The following is a 19,499-nucleotide window of genomic DNA, read 5'->3' as shown; positions in this document are numbered from 1 at the left end:
TCAAACTGGCTGAATACAAACTGGCAATACATGTTGCATGTATTGTTCGTGGGAGAATTTGAGATGGCATGTTGAGAAGACAGATAAAACTTCCCCCATTCCCGCCATGGACCACTTGAAAATTGCAGAGAGTCTTTCTTGGACCACTTAATGATTTCCCTGCCTGTTGCAGAAACTGTAATTGGCTAATCTAGATGCAGTATGATTTTTAGTTGTATTTTTACAGGCACACCAGGAATGACTGGCAAAAAGGGTGGCAAAAATAGTATTTTATTGTACTAGCCAAAGACCATGACAAAACCATACAGACACATATCAAAAGGAAATATATGCATATATAAAAACATAAAGGCTCTGCAGAAGCCATCAGAACTGTATATTGTAAGCGAGACTGTAAATGGGGTGCCTCTACAACTTCATACAACATATTTCTATTTAGACATCTGAATCTCCCTTACAGTTTACTGCAATTTTATCCAGTTCCTTCTTCCTGATATTTTATTGCTGCCAGGGCAAAGAGGACCAAATTATAAGGCAGGCATTGAACCCTCAGTGCCCAGGAGAGACTGCTTTCCTGGACAAACAAGGGATTTAGAAAGCATCTCTGGACCACTGGTGATCTGCAGAGCAGTTTAGGAACCCTGTAATAAAGTTAATAGTGTCTACCACAGTCTTTAGGCCTTTCATGATTATTTCACAAAAGCACTTCTAATGATTCCTTCAGCCAGTCTTCAAGAACAAGGAATGTCCCCTGAAAAACAGGAAGGGTGGTCACCTAGATTTCTGGGTGTGGAAACTGAAAGCAGTCCTCCAGGCTCACGTGCACACGCGTCATAATTGGCAACCCAGACAGTCCTGCTGTGATGACTCCTGCCTGCTCAATGGGACCCATGCGCAGAAGACTCCTCCTTCTGGAAGCATCCAGATAATAGGAAGCTTGGGATGGACAGCAAAATCCCTCAGGGATCATTCATGAGACTAGTCAAGATCCAGTTATCTTTGGGATAACCATCGCTTTGATGAGGTAAAATAAAAGCCTGAGAAAACAGGCAGCGGTTAACATGATCGCTTATACACACTTAGAACACCTTAATTTACTTCAGTCAAATTGTGCACTGGGCACAAATCACTAGCTAGTGTTTTATTTCCGTTGGGGAAATTAGAGAATAGATGGAAGTAGAGGCAGACTGTCATTTCCCAAGCAATAGAGTGATGGGGAAGGGAGACCTGTGGCCCTCTGGGTGTTGCTGTGCTCCAGCTTCCATCATCCGTCACTCTTGGCCATGCTGCCTGGGGCTGATGGGAGATGGGAGTCCAACAGCAGCTATGCAGGTTCCTCAGTCCTGCCCATTCTGTCTAAAGCTTCCCCACAGGTGACGAATATGGGCCACAATTTAGGGATGAACAAATGTTGCTCCAGTTCACCTGTCCTTTGGCTCAAATCTAGCTGGGGCTGATGGAAGTTATAGTCCAAAACATTTCTAGGACAGTGCATTGGCAGAGGCTGCTTGAGGAAACCTGTGCACAATACACGAGTTGCTCTGAAGAAAAGCACAGAAGAAGAGTCCTGCTGGATCCGGCCAATGGCTCATCTGGCACAGCACTCTATTCTCATCCTGGCCTGTGCAAAGCCAAGAGCATGACCTGAGTGCAATACCATTCTTGGTTTCCACGGGCTGATACCGCTGGAAAAAATATGTTCCTCATAATGAATATATCTAAGTGTATATGCTACCTTTTCATTTAATAAGATGTCCTGCCCCCATTCTCTCTCTCTCCACATAGTGCCGAATATAAAAATGTAATTGACATAAATATTATTGATGCAACTGTGGGGAAAATTATTGCAAAGATTTCATGTTTTATTCTTTTCATTTGTATATTTCACAAATAATGTGTTCATCTTGTTGGATTAATAATAATATTGTTTAAGAGCACACACTTTACCCCTTATTCCTGAGGACTAGGAAATTGACCAGGGGCAGGTGAATGAGCCATAAGGGGACCACAGTTAAGGGACAAATAAATGGACGAATAGCAGCTTCATCTCTTCACCTCAGGCAGCAAAAAAAATCTAACACTGGCCCAAAGTCAGAAGGGGAAATTTAAGCAGGTGCAGCATGCCATCAAAGTGTAGGAGTCTGGAAAGGCACCCCTGTTCCCTGCAACTGCTGTCTTCTGTGGAATCCAGTTGCCCTTTGAAGTTGAACATTATAGAAACACACCTAGTCAATGACCTACTAAGGATGGGGACAGGACTGCAGCTTGGTAGTGGAACACATCCCCTGCAGGCAACGGTCCTCAAACGCAATTCCAGGCATCTCTAAGCAAAGCTGGGGAAGGCCCCCTGTCTGAAATGTGCTGATGCCAAAAGGACCAGTGGACTGATACATCAGGGGTGGCCAACTCTCAAGAGACTGCGATCTACTTTCAGAATTAAAAACTGGCAGTGATTTATCCCCGTGTTTTAGGGGTTTAGCTCAAAGTTCTTGAGCTTTTTTTAGGGAGGACAAAAGCCCCATGGGGCGGGGGTTAAAGGAAAAGCTTTGGGGGGAACTTCCGGTTTGGGGGGCTTAAAGGTAAGGGACAAAGGGGTAAAGTCACTCACAAAAAGATCGCTATAGGGGAAAACAGCAACACAGAGAAAGCTCCATCTTTCCCTTCCAGAGATAGAACAACAATGGAGGGCGAGGTGGGGGGGGGGGTTAGGAGTCAGTTTTAACAACGCTAAGGAAAGAAAGCCAGGGATCGACCGCGATCTACCAAAACCTCGCGGGGATCTACCAGTAGATCACGATCAACCTGTTGGACATTCCGGTGATACATCATTATCAGGCAGCGTGTTATTGTGTTTTTTATTTTTATCACATTGCTTTTGTTTTTATCATATTGTTACTTTATAAAGTCCATTCCTACAACATTCAATCTCATTTCTCAGTTTGGCTGCACGTGTCACTACAAATGGTGCTAAGTGGGCTCAGAATTTAGGATACGTTGCTATTGCTGATATTTCCAGGTGCCTTTTTTATTATTCATATGCAAAGATTTAAGCTCTGTCCTGATGTTTACTTGGACGTAAATTCTGCTTAGTTTAACAGGACTTACCATAATCCTAAATAGATTGGGTTCACTGTAGCACAGTTCAAACGCTCTATCAGCAGCAACTTTGGTGACCCATCCTTAAATAAAGCCAGGATTACTAAAAATTATGGCGTTGGAGCCCTGATGGTGGCTGAGACCAGCATTCAGTTCAGGTCTTAGAACTGTTGTTAGGACAGCCAAACAAATTTATCGACAGGAGTCCCGATGGGCCATTCGCCACGACAGGTAAAAACGGAGCCTCCCCATTCAGAAGCACTCTATCCGAGAATCTATCACTTCTTCTCGCGAACCCCGGAGATTTGCCCTCTCCGCGCTCCCGTCGTAGGGAAAAGAACGTTCGCAGCGCGCACGCGCAGGCAAGCCGAGGAATATTGACCCTCGCGTCGCCCCGTCAGGTGCCGCCTGCGTCGGGCGCGCGCGTGCGCAGTGCGGGCCCTTCCCGCGCTTCTTTCAGGAATGGCGGCCCCCATGGGGCGAGTGCCTCTTTGGCTCCAGTGCCGGGGTCTGTGCTTCCTACGCCGCGCCGAGGCCAGGCTGAGGGTCGCCGGGAACCGGTTCAGCTCCACGGAAGCTGCGGCAGCTGCGCGGAGCGAGCCGCAGGGCCCCGGCAGCGAGGAAGCGGTGGCAGGTAAAAGTGGTTTCGATTTCTCGGGAGGCCCCTTCCCGCCCGGCCTCGCGTCCCTTCCCTCTCTCTTGATGTCAGCCTGCTGCTTAGCAACTTGAGGGGAGAGGCTGAGGGACCCTCGAGGGGGTGAGCAGCGAGGCGAAGGAATGCGCTGGTGGCAGCCGACTTAAAATGGCTTTGAAAAGGGACGAGTGATAAAGCTACCAGTGGCTATAATCTTGAAAGCAGTACAGTGGTACCTCGGATTAAGTACTTAATTCGTTCCGGAGGTCCGTTCTTAACCTGAAACTGTTCTTAACCTGAAGCACCACTTTAGCTAATGGGGCCTCCTGCTGCTGCCGCACTGCCGGAGCCCGATTTCTGTTCTAAACCTGAAGCAAAGTTCTTAACCTGAAGCACTATTTCTGGGTTAGCCGAGTCTGTAACCGGAAGCGTATGTAACCCGAGGTACCACTGTATCGCCTCCAGGGCACCTGTTGATAGTGTTTTAATATTGCATCCATACAGGGCCGACCCACCCATGAGGCAACTGCCTCAGGCGGTAGGATCCAATTGGGGCAGCAGATTCCAATGTCCTGTTCCTGATGTAGATCTTCCCTTGCCTGTTCTTCCCTGGTAGGGATGGAGTTGCCCTTTTCGGGTCCGCTTCAGTTGAACCTATACTGGTGTGGCCAGCCAAGTTGTGCAGCACCAGCAGAGTAGTCCAGCAAAGCTTCACAATCTTCGTCTTTTCCTGTCGTAGGCCTTTCTAGAATTGACAGTGAAGAAAACACATTGCCCACACGGTTCAGTATAAAGTGTTTTATTGACTGAAGACAATTCAAATACACTATACACACACACATGCTTCATAAGTTGTATTAATGCATCATAAACTGAACTGCTTACAGGAACTTGGTCTTAGAGGTTGAAGTGAAGAAATTCAAATACACAGAAAGATTCAAGTTTGAAGAGAGATCCACCACCACCACAAATAGCAATTCACCACCACCACCCACATTGCTGCTGAATGCAGCCATGGCGTTAGACCTGTCAGTGTGCCTGCACAGATTCTTTGGAGAAAGTGGGTATGGATGAGTCAAGCCAAAGGCCTATGGCCTTGAGCTGTTTCAAGATGCCCACCACAGCTGGCATCCTAACCATGAATAGATTTCAGGTGTTGAGGAAGGGCACCTTGAGAAACAGACCGAGCTGTTGGTGCAATTTTGCGCATATTCCCAAATTACACAAACACCTGTGAATACTAATGTTACTGCAGTCATGTCTCCCTATAGGCATCTGGTTCCCCACTATGGAAAGCAGGGTGCGGGCCTTTGGTCTGATCTAGCAGAATTCCTCTTATGTTCTTATACCTGGTGCCTGGGGCTGTTTTCAGTTAAGCATAGTGTGCGTTCACACACAGAGACTTTTATGTAGCAAAACAAAAATGCACACAAATTTTTATGTAGGGTTTTTTTGGGGGGGGGGTTGTCATGTAGTACGTACCTTTTTGCTTTTAAAAATGGAAAGTACATGTACTAATATCAGGCTGCAAAACTCTGCTCATATAATCTGTTTCCCCCTCCCTTTCCATCCAGATACTGAAATTAGCACCAGAAAGAAGACATTCAGTAAGATCTTAGCAGAAAGACGAGAGCAGGCACAAAGAACCGTGTTAATTAACTGCCCATCCAAAATCAATGAGAAAAAACTACTCAAATACTTGTCATCTCATGGGAACATTAAGAATCACTTCTTCTATGAAAGTTACGTAAGTATTTTCAGCATTAGCAACTGAATTTGTGTGATTCAAATAGAAAGACCCAAGAGCAGATGGACTTGCGATAACTCATCTGCATCCTTTACAGAAGTGGATAGCATGGAAATTAATGTTTGGCAGATTTTAAAATACTTGCACACAAAGGTCTCCCAAGGCAACTTACAAAATACAGTTAGTTTCATATACATAGGAGGAACATTTAGCTTTACAGTGCAACCTTGGTTCTCAAATGGCTTATGGTAGTTGACGAACACATTGGCTCCCGAACGCCAAAAACCTGGAAGTAAAGTGTTCCAGTTTTTGAACATTTTTCAGAAGCCGAACATCCGACGCGGCTTCGCTTGAGTGCAGGAAGCTCCTTCAGCCAATCGGAAGCAACACCTTGGTTTTCGAATGTTTCGGGAGTCAAACGGACTTCCAGAACGAATTAAGTTTGAGAACCAAGGTACCACTGTAGTCTTAACAGGTTAAAAAATGAAAAATCATTCTAATGCCCAGCCTATGTTTACAGATAAAATCTGTTATGTATCATACTACATAAATGTTACTATTTCTTCCTTTCTATTACTTCAGGGGATGTATGCAGTAGTAGAATTTTCTGAGACCGACAGTATAGCTTCACTGCAGGATGCTACTGGTTCTGTACAGTTGGTGGATGAGTGTCCTGTTCCATTTAAATCCAGAATTTTTACAATAACATTGAAAAACCCACCAAGCGAAGCTTCCAATCAGACTCCAGTTTACCGTCATAAACAGGCAACTATTCAAGTTGGAGAGCTGCTGACGAACCTATGTAATGCTGACAGTGTAAGTTCATGTTTGCAATTTCTCTTATAAGAAATAAAGCAGCTTTTATTATTGTGTTGAATATGTAACTGAAAAGCTGAATCAGAAACGCTGATCAGAAAGAGGGTGAATGGTTTTTAATGCATGTAGTAAATAGTTCCGTTAATATTTTTGGAAAAATCGGTGCAATACTTGTTAATACAATAGAACTGTTACCAATGGAATAAATATCAATTTGTGATTTTTCTCCAGATCTTTTAAATAGGACAGAGAATGGTCATGCTTACTGATAATGAAGTAGCTCTTGCATTTTCAATACTAAGAAGCTGAAAGCAAAATAAAGAACTTCTATGAAGGATTAGATAGTTCATGTTGGTAGTAGCTACTAATTAATCTGGATCATGAAAAACTAAATTTATAAACAGTGCTTCCATTCATGCTTCTGAGAGAGGCGGCAATAATGAATCGTATAATATCAAAATGAATTTTCATGTAAAGAAACTTAACTTTTTCAGAAATCTTGATTCCAGGAATAGGAATCATTAGTGAACTCTCTTTGCATCAAGTTGCCTGGCATGAAATCACCAGCACAGTACAGAGATTTTTAGAGAACACAATCAGTTAACTGAGCCTCACCATTGGCTCACATAAACATCCTAGGACCCACCCAACATTCTTTGTGGTTAAACATTGCAGGAGAAGCCTTGTAGCATTGAGTAATTTTGTTGTTTGAATAGAACCTTGTGCGCCATTACAGATCATCAAGTTGCAAATTCCTGATAGAATTCTGATGAACTTCCATGCCTCCGAAACCCAATAACTTGCACTCATGTATGTTCTCAGTACATTTAGTGACAAAGTTCATCCTTTGTCTTCAAAGTCGATGTTGTGCCTTTATTCTGGGTGCAAAGCTATATAGCGTTAACTTATGTCTGTTACAGTGGCTGTGTTTGCACTTTGTAGTAAGCCATAGTTACTGACTTACTGTGACCAAGCAGATTGCTTCTGCTTCACTCCTCCCCAATAGTTTAGCTTTCCAAACATGGTTTGTTGGAAGTGAAACAAACCACGGCCCCTGGTTTGGATGTAATGCTAAGCCAAGGATCATGACTTGTTGCTCCCACTCACTAGTTGAGAGGAACAAAGCAGGAACAGTTAGCACATTCACAGTAAACCACCAATTATAATTTAATAACATGTGAACAGGGTGACTTTACATATTTGCTAAATGTATCACTTGGTACACTCGGATAACAGTAGATGTTAGAACTTGAGACATTCTGATGATTAATATTAGGATGAAAATGTCAGTGGGTTGTGGTGGCTTACAAATTCCATCCCTTTTAATCTTCAATAGTGCACAGTAATTTAACAAGCACCAAATAGCAGGAACAATTAAGCCAAAAGGTGATGTTTTAAGCCAAATATGTAAGAATTGCTGTATATAGAAGTTACTTGTGTCTTTTCTGAATCTGTTGATCTTCCATTGAACCAGTATCTATTGTGTTCAGTGCAGAGAGAAATGATGTTTAAAGTACTTGTATTTAAATAATATTTAAGGATGGATTTGGAAAGAAAGAATGCTGAGTTTAGCCTCTGCTTGCTTTATGTTGTAAAGTTGTACCTTGCAGACAATGCAGCTGTTTCTCAACTCTCAAAGGTCACCCAAGTGCCTCACATAACCTGAGATTGAGTTCCCTCTCTCCCTTTTTTTGTCGTTGCAGGTGAGTGACCAGTTGTACATGCTCGTAGAGAAGTATCAGCTGACGGAAGAAAACACTAAGCTCCGATTTTTTACCTGCTCTTTAATTCAAGACATTGCAAGTGCTTATTTTCCAGACTGCATTGTGAAGCCCTTTGGCTCTTCTGTGAACAGCTTTGGTAAACTGGGATGTGACTTAGACATGTTTTTGGATCTGGATGCGATCCGAAAAAATGCTACCCAAAGGGTAAGGTCTTTCTCTAACAGCGTCCTCCATTGATTTATCTTTTGATTAGAGTGTGGAATGACTGTTTTGCAATCATGACCATTTTTATTAATTTGATTTGTTTTAATTGCCGTGATACAAATTAAAGTTGGCTACATCTGCAGCTTTTTTGGTTTGTTTTTGTCATTTTGCACAGCTGTTACTGAGCTTCCTGAATGCCATGTATTCATCTTAATCTGCTTTATGTGCATCCACTGCTCCCAGTCTTTCAGTGTATATACTTACTAGTTTATTCATACAACTGGGCAGCAGGCAAGTTCTAAGCTGGAAAAAGCCTACCCTTGCGTGTGTCCGTTATGGCTTCATTTGCCGTACTCTAATGAAATTATCAGAGGATCAAAAATTTGTAGGCCTAATCCTTTCTCAAACATGAGCTTATAATTTATACATAGCTCCTCGGAGAGCATCTAGTGACATTATCTTCAATTCAGCCATCAGAAGAATTGCATTGCGGTTGATGTGTGAATTAATGTTAAGCTTCAACCCAAATTTCCAGCCTGTAACTAAATGGCTTTTTCTTCAAGTACGAAACAATATCATTGCATTGTCTGGTTACCGTTTGTGTGTGTGTGTACTTCCCCTCCCTGCTAACTCTACTTCCTGGAATTCCCTGACACTGAAATCCTACAAATTACTCATATTCAAGAGTGCTGTGTACATAGATGGTACTATAAAGACTAATTACCACCATCTTCAAGTGCATGGACCTCCTAGCAGTCATTAGAGCATCACCAGTACCTTATCCAGTCATTGTGGACAAATGGAAGAGTCCTGCTTATGCTGCAAGTGGTAAAGAAGGCACTGAATTCCAGACCCTAAAGTCAAGGGTGGGAAACCAGTTGCTCCCTGGATGTTTATGGAGCCCAGTGCTCATTATCACCAACCAGTAGTGAGGTGAGGTGAGAATATTTTGCGGAGAGTATTCTCTGATAGAAAATTCTCCAGAGAATATTCTTCACAAACTGTAAATTCTAATGTAAGAACCAGTTTTACAACCCACATTTTAAAAACCTAGTAAATAATAAGTCAAGCTGAGATTTTAATTATTCCTTTTACTTTAAAAGCTACATTTCATACATATACAACATAATTAGAATTCAAAGTTGATGGTAAATATACGGTTAGTGGCAGGCTTAGTGATTAACGTGAGTCATTCCCGTTGAATTTTCAATTTCAAGTTTCGTGCAAAAAATCAAAGAATGTGAACCCCCTGCATTGTCGCATTGAATAAAAGTATCTGTACAGTTTTTGGTTGCCATCTGAACAAGTTTACCCATGAATAAACATATATATTAACTAATTATATCATTTTCAATGCATTAAAATGAATATTCATCTATTTTAAATGAAAATTCTCTAATATTCTCGTTAATCAAGAATATTCTCCAAAAGATTGTTTTCGAGAACTTAACATCACTACCAACCAATGGGGTCAAAGGTCAGGGATGATGGATTCAGGGAGTCCAGCAACATGTGGAGGGCTACAGCTTCCCCACCCTGCCCTAAACCTTTGACAGCGTTTAGTGCTTTTATCAGCACCCACAAAACAGTCTGCTCTCATGCATCTTTGCTTTCTGCAATGAAAACGGGACTTGGGTGCCTGTTCCATGTGCTGCATGGCAGCCGGTGGCCACGTTAACATGCTCCTGGACAATGAATATGCAGGCACAGGAAGGGTTAAACACAATGTCCACACGGGGATAAGCAAACTAAGCAGGTTTGTTCCAGGCAGCTGCAAAGCCGTGTACATTTCCTCTATGCAATTAGCCAATCTTATCTCAAACAGCAGCATATGCAAACTGCAGTAATGCAGTTCACGGTTACATTTTTCTCATGACAGTGTAATAAAATGCTGCCCATCAGCACAAAGGAGTCGCACATATACCACTTCCTCCTTTTGCGTAATTTTGCCAGAGTGTATTGGCCAACGCTGCCTTGTTTTGCTCATGTAAACAGAGGCTGTGTGCTTAAAAACCATTTCCCCGTCACATGTGGGAAACCCCTGACTTTCTCCAGGTTGGTTTTTCTCTCTACTGAGAGAACTGGCTCAGTTTCAGTCTTTGCCTTGAGGCAGCTTTTCTTGTCATGGATATGGATGGTGCATGTGTTTCTAATATCTGAGCATTTCTCTAACAGCATTGCTTTTATATAAAAAAAGTTAAATCTATTCCTCTGAAGGGTCCATTAGAGCTGGACATGATTCAGATTGGCTGGGCTCCAAGTGGTTGCATGCGGCATGTCTCTCTCTGTCCTTTCTCCTGCTTCAGCCTCCATATGCCCCTCTCCCTCCCAAGCTGAAGCAGCATCTAGGGAAGCCAGGACAAGTTAGTGGAAACCAGGTATAAGTGGGGCTCTTTGGATCCTGAACATTTAATTTTAGGGCTATAACTGCTCTTCCCTATTCCATATAACACCAGTGCTCCGAGATATGCATTGGTCGCCAATTTGCTACCAAGCCAAGTTCCAGGTGTTACTATTAGTATACAAATCCCTTAACAACTTGGGGACAATTTGCCTGCAAGATGTGCCCACTCAGCTTTGATTGGCAGAACTGGCACTGTTACAGATGCCATGTAATACCCATTCCACATTTGTAAGGACTCGATCTTTTAGTGTGGTGGCACCTACACTTTGGAACTCCCTGCCTATTGATATCAGCCAGGTGCCTTCACTGTAGTCTTTGCTAAAAACATGTTGTTTAGACAGGCCTACTGAGATATCTAGGGACGCGGGTGGCGCTGTGGGTAAAACCTCAGCGCCTAGGACTTGCCGATCGCATGGTCGGCGGTTCGAATCCCTGCGGCGGGGTGCGCTCCTGTCGTTCGGTCCCAGCGCCTGCCAACCTTGCAGTTTGAAAGCACCCCCGGGTGCAAGTAGATAAATAGGGACCGCTTTATAGTGGGAAGGTAAACGGCGTTCCGTGTGCTGCACTGGCTCGCCAGATGCAGCTTGTCACGCTGGCCACGTGACCCGGAAGTGTCTGCGGACAGCGCTGGCTCCCGGCCTCTAGAGTCTGTCAAGACTGGCCCATACGGGCAGGGGTACCTTTACCTTTACTGAGATATCTAGAATGCCATTGTGTTTTTAGATTATTGCTGGTTTTAAGTTTTTGAACGTTTTCATTATTTTTACTAATAATTGTACAGTCATAACTTGGTTCTCAAGTGGAATCCATTCCGGAAGTCCGTTCGACTTCCAAAAACGTTCGAAAACCAGGGCGCGGCTTTCAATCAGCTGCAGGAGCTTCCTGTACTCAATAGGAAGCCACATTGGACATTCAGCTACCCCAAAACGTTCGCCAACTGGAACACTCACTTCCAGGTTTGCGGCATTCGTGAGCCAAAACATTCGAATCGCAAGGCATTCGAGAACCAAGGTGTGACTGTATTGTTTATTCCTTTTTTGTAAACCAGTTTGAAGTTGTTGGTTTTTTTACGATCAAGCAGTATAAAAATTATGTTAAATAAATAAACCACATATTTGAGTTCTAGCTGTGTAACAATAATATTTTGCTCATTCGGGGATGGGAGGCAAAGACTAAAAAGAGGCAAGTCAGTAGAAGATGCAGGTGACAATCCTAATTTTCAAGTGCTCATCACCTTATACAAATTTCTGAAGAGGACGCTGTGTCAGGGGGCTTGCCTTTGTTTTGAACGTTTGACTTATTCTGTCTCTTTTGTGTTAGAAAACAGGTCCCTTCAACATAGACTATCTAATGAAGAGAGTACCTTCTGAACGAATAGCAACGCAGAGGACTCTTTATGTGATTGGCGAATTTATTGATAACTTTGGCCCTGGGTGTGTCGGTGTCCAAAAAATACTTAATGCTCGCTGTCCGTTGGTACGATTTTCTCATCAGCCTTCAGGATTTCAGTGTGACTTGACAGCTAATAATAGGTAAGCATTTTCAAATGTACATCCTACCGTCCAGGAAACTCAGGGCAAGGGTAGCCAGAAATACCCTATAAGCTTAGTAATGTCTTTCCAGCCTGGTACTGCATCCATTGCACCAGAGAAAGGGAACCAGGTAATCTCCAGCTGGTGGGCTCTTAACTCCCATCAACCCCAGCCAGTGCAGCTAATGGTCAGGGATCATGGAAGTTGTAGTTTATCAACAGCTGGAAGACTGCAGGTTCCCCACCCATACAGTATACCACACCATATTGGGTTTAGATATGGGTGCATAAGTGGCTATAGAGTGGCAATGTATATCAGCATTCTAAAGCGGGAGCAGGCAAAATGCAGATTGGGATCTGCTAGCATCAATATAATCTCTCTCCCGCCCCCACTTTATTCCTCACCCCACTCCAGCAATGGAGACTGAGATTGTTTTGACCAAGCAAAGCTGGATTATCAGACAGGCCAGCAAAGCCCTGGCCTAGGGCCTCTGTCCATGTGGCATTGGTGCAGCCTGCAAATTTCTCCCTAAAAATTACAGGTAAAGGGGCCCTTCTCAACAGGGCCTGTGGTGTTCATAATTAGGTGCTGGTTTTGACAATGATGACAGCACTAAAGGGTGTGGGGAAGGTCTGTTAAGTGGTCCACCAAGACTAACAGCAGTTTTCAAGTGGTCTGCTGAGGGAAACCACTTGAGAACCGCTGGATAAAAATATACAGATGGGCATACAGTGGTATATACAGTGGTACCTTGGGTTAAGTACTTAATTCGTTCCGGAGGTCCGTACTTAACCTGAAACTGTTCTTAACCTGAAGCACCACTTTAGCTAATGGGGCCTCCTGCTGCTGCCGCGCTGCCGGAGCCCGATTTCTGTTCTCATCCTGAAGCAAAGTTCTTAACCTGAAGCACTATTTCTGGGTTAGCGGAGTCTGTAACCTGAAGCATATGTAACCTGAAGTGTATGTAACCTGAGGTACCACTGTATTAAAGAAAACTTCGTTTTTTTCACTTGGTGACCAGTAGGGGGAGCAGGCTTCTTATTAATAACATTTCTGGCACAGTTTCTTTTTTTCCCCTTTGAGCGTTTTTCCTTTCCTTTCTTAATTCCGTGTATAGGGGAAATACCAATCGTATGAATACTTTACAGTTGCTTTTATAATAAACCACAGGAGACACCTGTGTTGATGTTATATTGACCAGATTAGCATTTGTGAACTTTGCCATGTTGAGTTCTCTGTGCCAGAAAAAAGCTATTGTTTTGCCCTCTGCAAAGAAAGATCGCAGTGCTTCTGTGTTACCACTCATGTCTGACCCTGTCTGCCAGTCCTCCCTGAAGCCTCCTGATACCGTTTCAGATGGCCTTAGTTGCTTCCCTCTTTACCCTTCTGAGTGACAGCCCTGTTCTTATGAGGAGAAATAGTGGGTGAAATCCAGTTAAGTTCTACTCAAAGTTGAAATTAATAACCCTGCATTATCCATGAACATTAATTTCTCTGAGTTATGTCTAGCATTGGATACAACCTAGTATCTCTTAATGGGTCCACTTCTGGGTTGTGGAGCAGATATACTAATAAGCACAATGCCCTCTACCTTTCTAAAGTTTGCATCTCAGAGAACATCATACATTGAGAATTGTGATTCTGTGTTGATTTGACTCTTCAGCAATAAACCAGCAAAGGTTTATGCAAGCCTTACAGTTGTAGATCCTTTGTCTCCTGTGAAACAGTCTGTTGCCATTTCTTTAAAAAGGATACATGCTTCCAGTTTTCCTGTTGGCAGGGGCTCTCTTCACAACCTCATGTGTTGCACTTATAAGTTGTTGACATTCTATATTGTCCCTTTGACCCTCTTCCATTCCTTTTCCAACAGAATTGCCCTAAAAAGCTCTGAGCTCCTATATATCTACGGCAGCCTCGACCCGCGTGTGAGAGCTCTGGTGTTCAGTGTGCGGTGCTGGGCACGGGTCCAAGCCATAACCAGCAGCATTCCTGGCCCCTGGATTACTAATTTCTCGCTCACGATGATGGTCTTGTTTTTTCTGCAAAGAAGAAAGCCCCCCATCATTCCAACTTTGGATCAGCTGAAGGAGCTAGCTGGTAAGAGGGAGGATTTGACAAACATGTGCAGGTGGAATAATAATTATAAGATATTTCTCCTGCCCTTCCTCTGGAAGGGGCCCAGAGCAGATACAACAAAGCAGAAAAGACAATGCACTTAAAAAACAAAACAAAATGCAAAACCAGATATCCTCACAGCTAAGTTTCACAGTTCCCAGCACTAGCTGCCGTTCCCAGACAGTCTTCAAGGCCAGCCCCAGATGAAGCACATTGCAGTAGTCAAAAAGGGGGGGGGGTCATTGGCATGATTGACTAAGGCCAGGTTATCCCAGTCCATAAATGGCCAGAGCTAGGCATAAGCACTTGTAGCCACAAAAGCTGCTTGGCAGTCCAGTTACAGATTTAAATTGAGGGACTACTTCCAGACTATGCACCTGTTCCTTCAGGGAGAGTCTAACCCTACCCAGAACTTCACAGTGGTTGCAATTTGTTTTTTAGTTGATAAAAGCAATGGAAAGAGGGTAAAAGTCAAGCATTGCAAATTGGAGCAGTTGCTTGGATTTTGCACCACTTTCTACCTCTGCCTTTCCAAAAGGAGAGGCCACTGTTAGGAGCAATGAGTACCTTGCTTACTCATTCGGGCATTCAAGGGGTAGTGTGTGTATTTGTTGCTGTTTCAGTTGTATTGCCTTTTCATATGCTGTATCCCACCCTGGGACCTTCCGGTGAAGGGTGAGTAAGAGATATAAATAATCATTGTCTTTTGTCTGTGCCTGAATTGTTTTAATGCTGAAGTGCTTGAACGGTTGTTTTTATAATTTGTCACACACTAATTTCTATGCGATTAACTTCATCCCTTATCAAATTCTATAGTATCTGTATGTGATAGTTCAAAAGTGTTTGTTTTTTGCTTTAGATGCAGAAGATAAGCACGTGATTGAAGGTCACGACTGTACCTTCATTAGTGACTTGAACAAAATTAAGCCCACAGAAAACACAGAAACCCTAGGTAAGAAGGCCCCCTTGTAAATCTTTTCACCAGTCAGACCTGAACTTGGGTCTCTTCTTTCCTTACGGTGCTTTCCTCCCTTTTTTCCAGATGTACTACTGAGTGACTTCTTTGAATACTTTGGAAATTTTCATTTTAACAAGTATTCACTAAATATCAGGAAGGTAAAAGTATTTAACTTTCACACCCTTGCAGGGTTTATTGCCAGTCTTTACGTTACTGTATGAAAATGTCTGAATATTGGAGATGGGGTGGGGGGAGCAAAATTGATATTAGTAATTCTTCCTGCTTTGCTGTGTTGCTATGACTGAATTGTGCAGCCAGTATGGGTTGGCATTCAATTCAGAAACCTCCAAATGTATTATTTGGGTGAGAGAGGGGCTGTTTGCTGAATGGATGTGGGTGGCTTGTGGCATTTTTTGAGAGGCCATATTGGGAGAACATTTTAATACCTTGCTAGGTCCCTGCTATGTTGGATCTAAATGGGCCTTGCTGGCTATAGCCTTAGGACAAAGCATCTAAGGCCACCCCTTGGGGTTTTTTTGTTTGATGCACAGACTCCAGCTAAGAGCCCCCTTGGGCTTATTCACAGATGGGGGCAAAAACTTGAATCCTTCCTCCTCTTGTCAGTTATTGTGAGTGAAAGAAATATGCAAATATGAATTTTGCTGTGTTTGAGTATGTGGAAATTGCTGCCTTTCCACTCTTGAACTTTCCCTCTGAACCCAGTTCATTGTCTCTGCCACCGCAGTCCTGGCTTGCCCATCAAAATGCTTCTCTAAGAACACAGCATGTTGCCTGTATATTGTACTACAGGGGTAGGCAAAGTCAGGATTGTTGGTGTCTTTTGCTAGATCTGCAAACCAGAGCCTGGCAGAAAAGATATTCTGCTAATATTGTAGAACAGGGTGCCTCTGAGCATATTCTATGCCTAGATATTCCCCACCCCTCCACCCCCAGTACTAGAACTGAACTGAGCACTCAGACCTTTCACACACGAATCCATTTCTGGTTAGCTTACTTCATTTCAGCAGTCTGCTATAAGCAAGAAAAGCCATTACACCATTACATTTCTGAGAGTTGGAAACTCTTGCTCATCTACTGCAACTTACTAGAGATCCACCAGTAGATCCCGATCTCCCTTCTGCATACCTTTGCATAGAAACACCTGGCTTTCTTTTGAAAGGCCCAGTAAATGGGTGGTGGTGGTAGCAGTTTTTGGACTTTGCATGGGTTTCTGCTTATTTACGCTTGCCTCGGGGCAGTCAGTAATACACGGTGCACATGTTAAATGATTTTTGTTTCACCACCGCCTCCTTTTTTCCAAATATACAGGGGAAAGAGCAAAACAAGCCAGAAGCGTCTGCTCTTCACATACAGAACCCCTTTGAACAAAACCTTAATATCAGCAAGAACGTAAATGCAACGCAGCTTGAAAGATTTGTCAGTTTGGCCAGAGAGAGCGCCTGGCTTTTGCAGCAGACAGGGAAGGGTCCGTCCAGCAGCAACCAGCGCTGGGGACTGGCAGCCCTTCTCCTAACATCAGCAGGAAATAATGCCAGCAAGGGTACGAGAAGGAAGAGGGGACCAGCCAGCGAACGGATCAAGGGCTTGTTGGAATCCTTGAAGCTTAGCGCTGAGAATGGGAAGAGGCCTTTTAGTACTCGGGAGTAGTAGTTTCTGCAGCATCAACGATGATTGATGGCTCCGTATCTCTTGAGCATCCTGGTTTCTGCATGGAATGAAAAGGTAGTCGTAGCAGCGCAGCCTTCAGGTCTTCTGCAACTGGGGAGGTTGATACGCCAAATCTCCTCTTGCTCTTCTTGACTGTTTGTGCTGCTCTTTTGGTTGAGAAATATCCAATTTTTTATGAATTAAGTGTATACTCAGTAGCGATCGGAAAGGCACGAACAAAGGATCTGAGAATCTGGGCCTTGGAAATATTATTGGTTAAATAAGAGAGAGGTGAAATGTACAGCAAACCTCTTCCTTCTGGGAACAGCTTGCACCTGCCAAGCACACTGATGCACAGCAAACCATTGTAGCCAAAGTACCTATATCCATTTTTGTAACCACATCCATAAACGATGCAAGGTGAAATAAAGTGAGCAAGGCAGAGTGGTTGCATGTAGTTCTGCTGTCCTGGAAGTCTTCAGTGCTGAACAAGAAATGTCTTTGTGAGTTTCAGTATGAGAACAAATACTGCAGATGATGCCTTTGTAGAAGCTGCCTTTGTGCATCCAAAACAAAAAAACAACGCTTTAAGTTTTTAAACACAATATTACCATTACCTTACTGTCATGTTGTCTCTATATTTGAAATCTTCATTTAATTTTAATACTTGAAAGGTTTGGGAAGTTGAAATCCAGGAGGACTGCAGCCTGTGTTGTTGATACTGCCTGGAACTTGTATTAACCTGCATTGAAGGCTCTGAATTGAGCTGTCACAGACCTTCCTGTGAATGTGCAGTTTTTTCCGTTGGTGTGATCTAAGGACTCATTACATGTGCAGGAGCCCAAAGCACAGCACACACAGCTCCTGCAAATTTAACAGCTTTCCCATTGAGCTGCATGTTGTAGGGTGGCACAGATCCAAGTACGCATCCCTGAATTAATTTGTGCTGTGCTTTTTGCGTACATGTGTGATTACGCGCACAAACCTCTTCCTTTTTTTTTTTGCTGGGGGGGTTGCTTAATATTTTTGTAGGTGGCTGCTGTGCTTAACAACTCACTCCATCTCCCCTCTGTTTCAGCATTGTCCTTATTTCTGACTTTCTCCCTCTCAAAATCACTCCGTTCCTTTCACTTTGGAGACCTGTCACTTTGACTGCTCTTCTTCCTGCTGGAATGGCATTCTTTTCAGCCTGAAATAAATGGATGGTGACTGGCCTTCCAGACTCTGGTAGGCAGCTCCTCTAATGAGTAATGGGGAACCATTAATATGAAATAATATTACCCCTTTTTTCTATTTTTAAAAAGGCCAATTTTTCCTTTGACTATTTAACAGGCTTCTAAGGCTGCAGTGTGAAACTAAACGGCACATGATAAAAATGAATCAAGAGTGAAATGTTTAGCCTACTGTCTTCATCCTCTTAGTTTCTGTGTTAGTTATCCTGCTTGTTTTCCAAATCTTTGCATTGCTATCAAAGTGCCATATGGTGGTCTTCCCCCCAAGCGCCTGAAATCAAGGGGGAGGAATGAGGTTGGGGCAGTCCACTGCTTGTCACTGAGTAGGCGAGGAGCCTGGCTGGCTGGAGACCAGCATCCTGTTTCTGACAGTGGACAGCCAAATTCTTCTGGGTATCTCACAGGAGGGCACAAAGGCTGCAGTCTTCCCCTGCTTCCAAGCAGCAGCAGTGCAAATTTATGGAGTATGGGGTCCAATTCCATTTTAAAGCCATCTACAAGCCTGCGGGCAAGTAACCTTCCATTCTGTGTGGAGCTGTGATTTCTTTGGCCTCCCCTGAATCTAGGAGCATAGGGACTTACCTGCCTTACGTTGAGCCAGACCATGGTTCCATCCAGCTCAGGATTGTCTACACTGACTGGCAGCGGTTTCAGGTAGGCTTTTCTCCCAGCCCTACCTGGAGATACCTGGGGGTTAAACCTGGGACCTTCAGCATGCAAAGCAGATGCTCTGCCACCTGAGCTGCAGCCTTTCCTGCTGCCAGTCTGTTTCATTGGACAACCTTGAGTTCAGGAGAAGAATACACTCACGCCAGGTATAATTGTATAATCCTTTATTGTGTGATCCCTGCATTGCAGCAGGTTAGGCTAGATGGGCCCTAGGGGTCATTTCCAACTCTGCAATTCTGTGGTCATGTACTCTGTCCATTTTTTAGAAAATAATGATAATAAATTAAAACTGAGTGACCTTTCTCCGTAGGAAAGGTGCTCCAATCTCTTGATTAATTTAGTTGTCTTTTTCTGTACTTCCGTCTTCCCTACAATGTCCTCATTGGGATGGGGGCAATCTGAACTCTGCACAGCATTCCAAATGCAACTGGCAACCTGGTTTTTATATACACGCATTATTGTATTGTGGTGTTTCAATCCTATTGTATTGTTTTTGTTTTAACTACTTATCTGTGGTTTTATCTTGTATTTTTATCTTGTGAACCCCCTGAGATCTTTTGATGAAGGGCTGTATAGAAAAGCAACAACAACAACAGGATTGGAACCCGCACTTAAAACTTTTAAGGCTCGTATTATGTGGGTTTGACCCTGTAGAGTTTGAAGGGGGTAGGAGGAGGCGGCACAAATATCTCTTCTAAAG

General features: G+C 43.4%; 1 protein-coding gene and 1 long non-coding RNA gene across 2 annotated transcripts; one reads left to right on the top strand and one right to left on the bottom strand.

Annotated features, from left to right (window-relative positions):
- Nucleotides 1-254: 254 nt before the first annotated feature.
- On the bottom strand, nucleotides 255-3,514 carry LOC310689570. The gene is made up of 2 exons (XR_014517510.1): nucleotides 3,106-3,514; nucleotides 255-1,621 (listed from the first exon to the last, which is right to left on the bottom strand). It is a non-coding gene; the product is annotated as an uncharacterized lncRNA (long non-coding RNA).
- On the top strand, nucleotides 3,509-19,135 carry MTPAP (mitochondrial poly(A) polymerase). The gene is made up of 9 exons (XM_083467017.1): nucleotides 3,509-3,730; nucleotides 5,305-5,477; nucleotides 6,060-6,293; nucleotides 7,997-8,221; nucleotides 11,946-12,157; nucleotides 14,028-14,254; nucleotides 15,132-15,224; nucleotides 15,315-15,388; nucleotides 16,560-19,135. Exons 1-9 carry the CDS (start codon nucleotides 3,559-3,561, stop codon nucleotides 16,896-16,898), a joined length of 1,749 nt encoding a protein of 582 aa, XP_083323143.1. The 5' UTR covers nucleotides 3,509-3,558; the 3' UTR covers nucleotides 16,899-19,135.
- The last annotated feature ends 364 nt before the right edge of the window (nucleotides 19,136-19,499 follow it).

This window comes from Podarcis liolepis (assembly GCF_965112155.1).
Source record: "Podarcis liolepis genome assembly, chromosome: 12".
NCBI lineage: Eukaryota > Metazoa > Chordata > Lepidosauria > Squamata > Lacertidae > Podarcis > Podarcis liolepis.
Note: the sequence above shows the minus strand (reverse complement) of the source record. Positions and strands in the feature narration are given on the sequence as shown.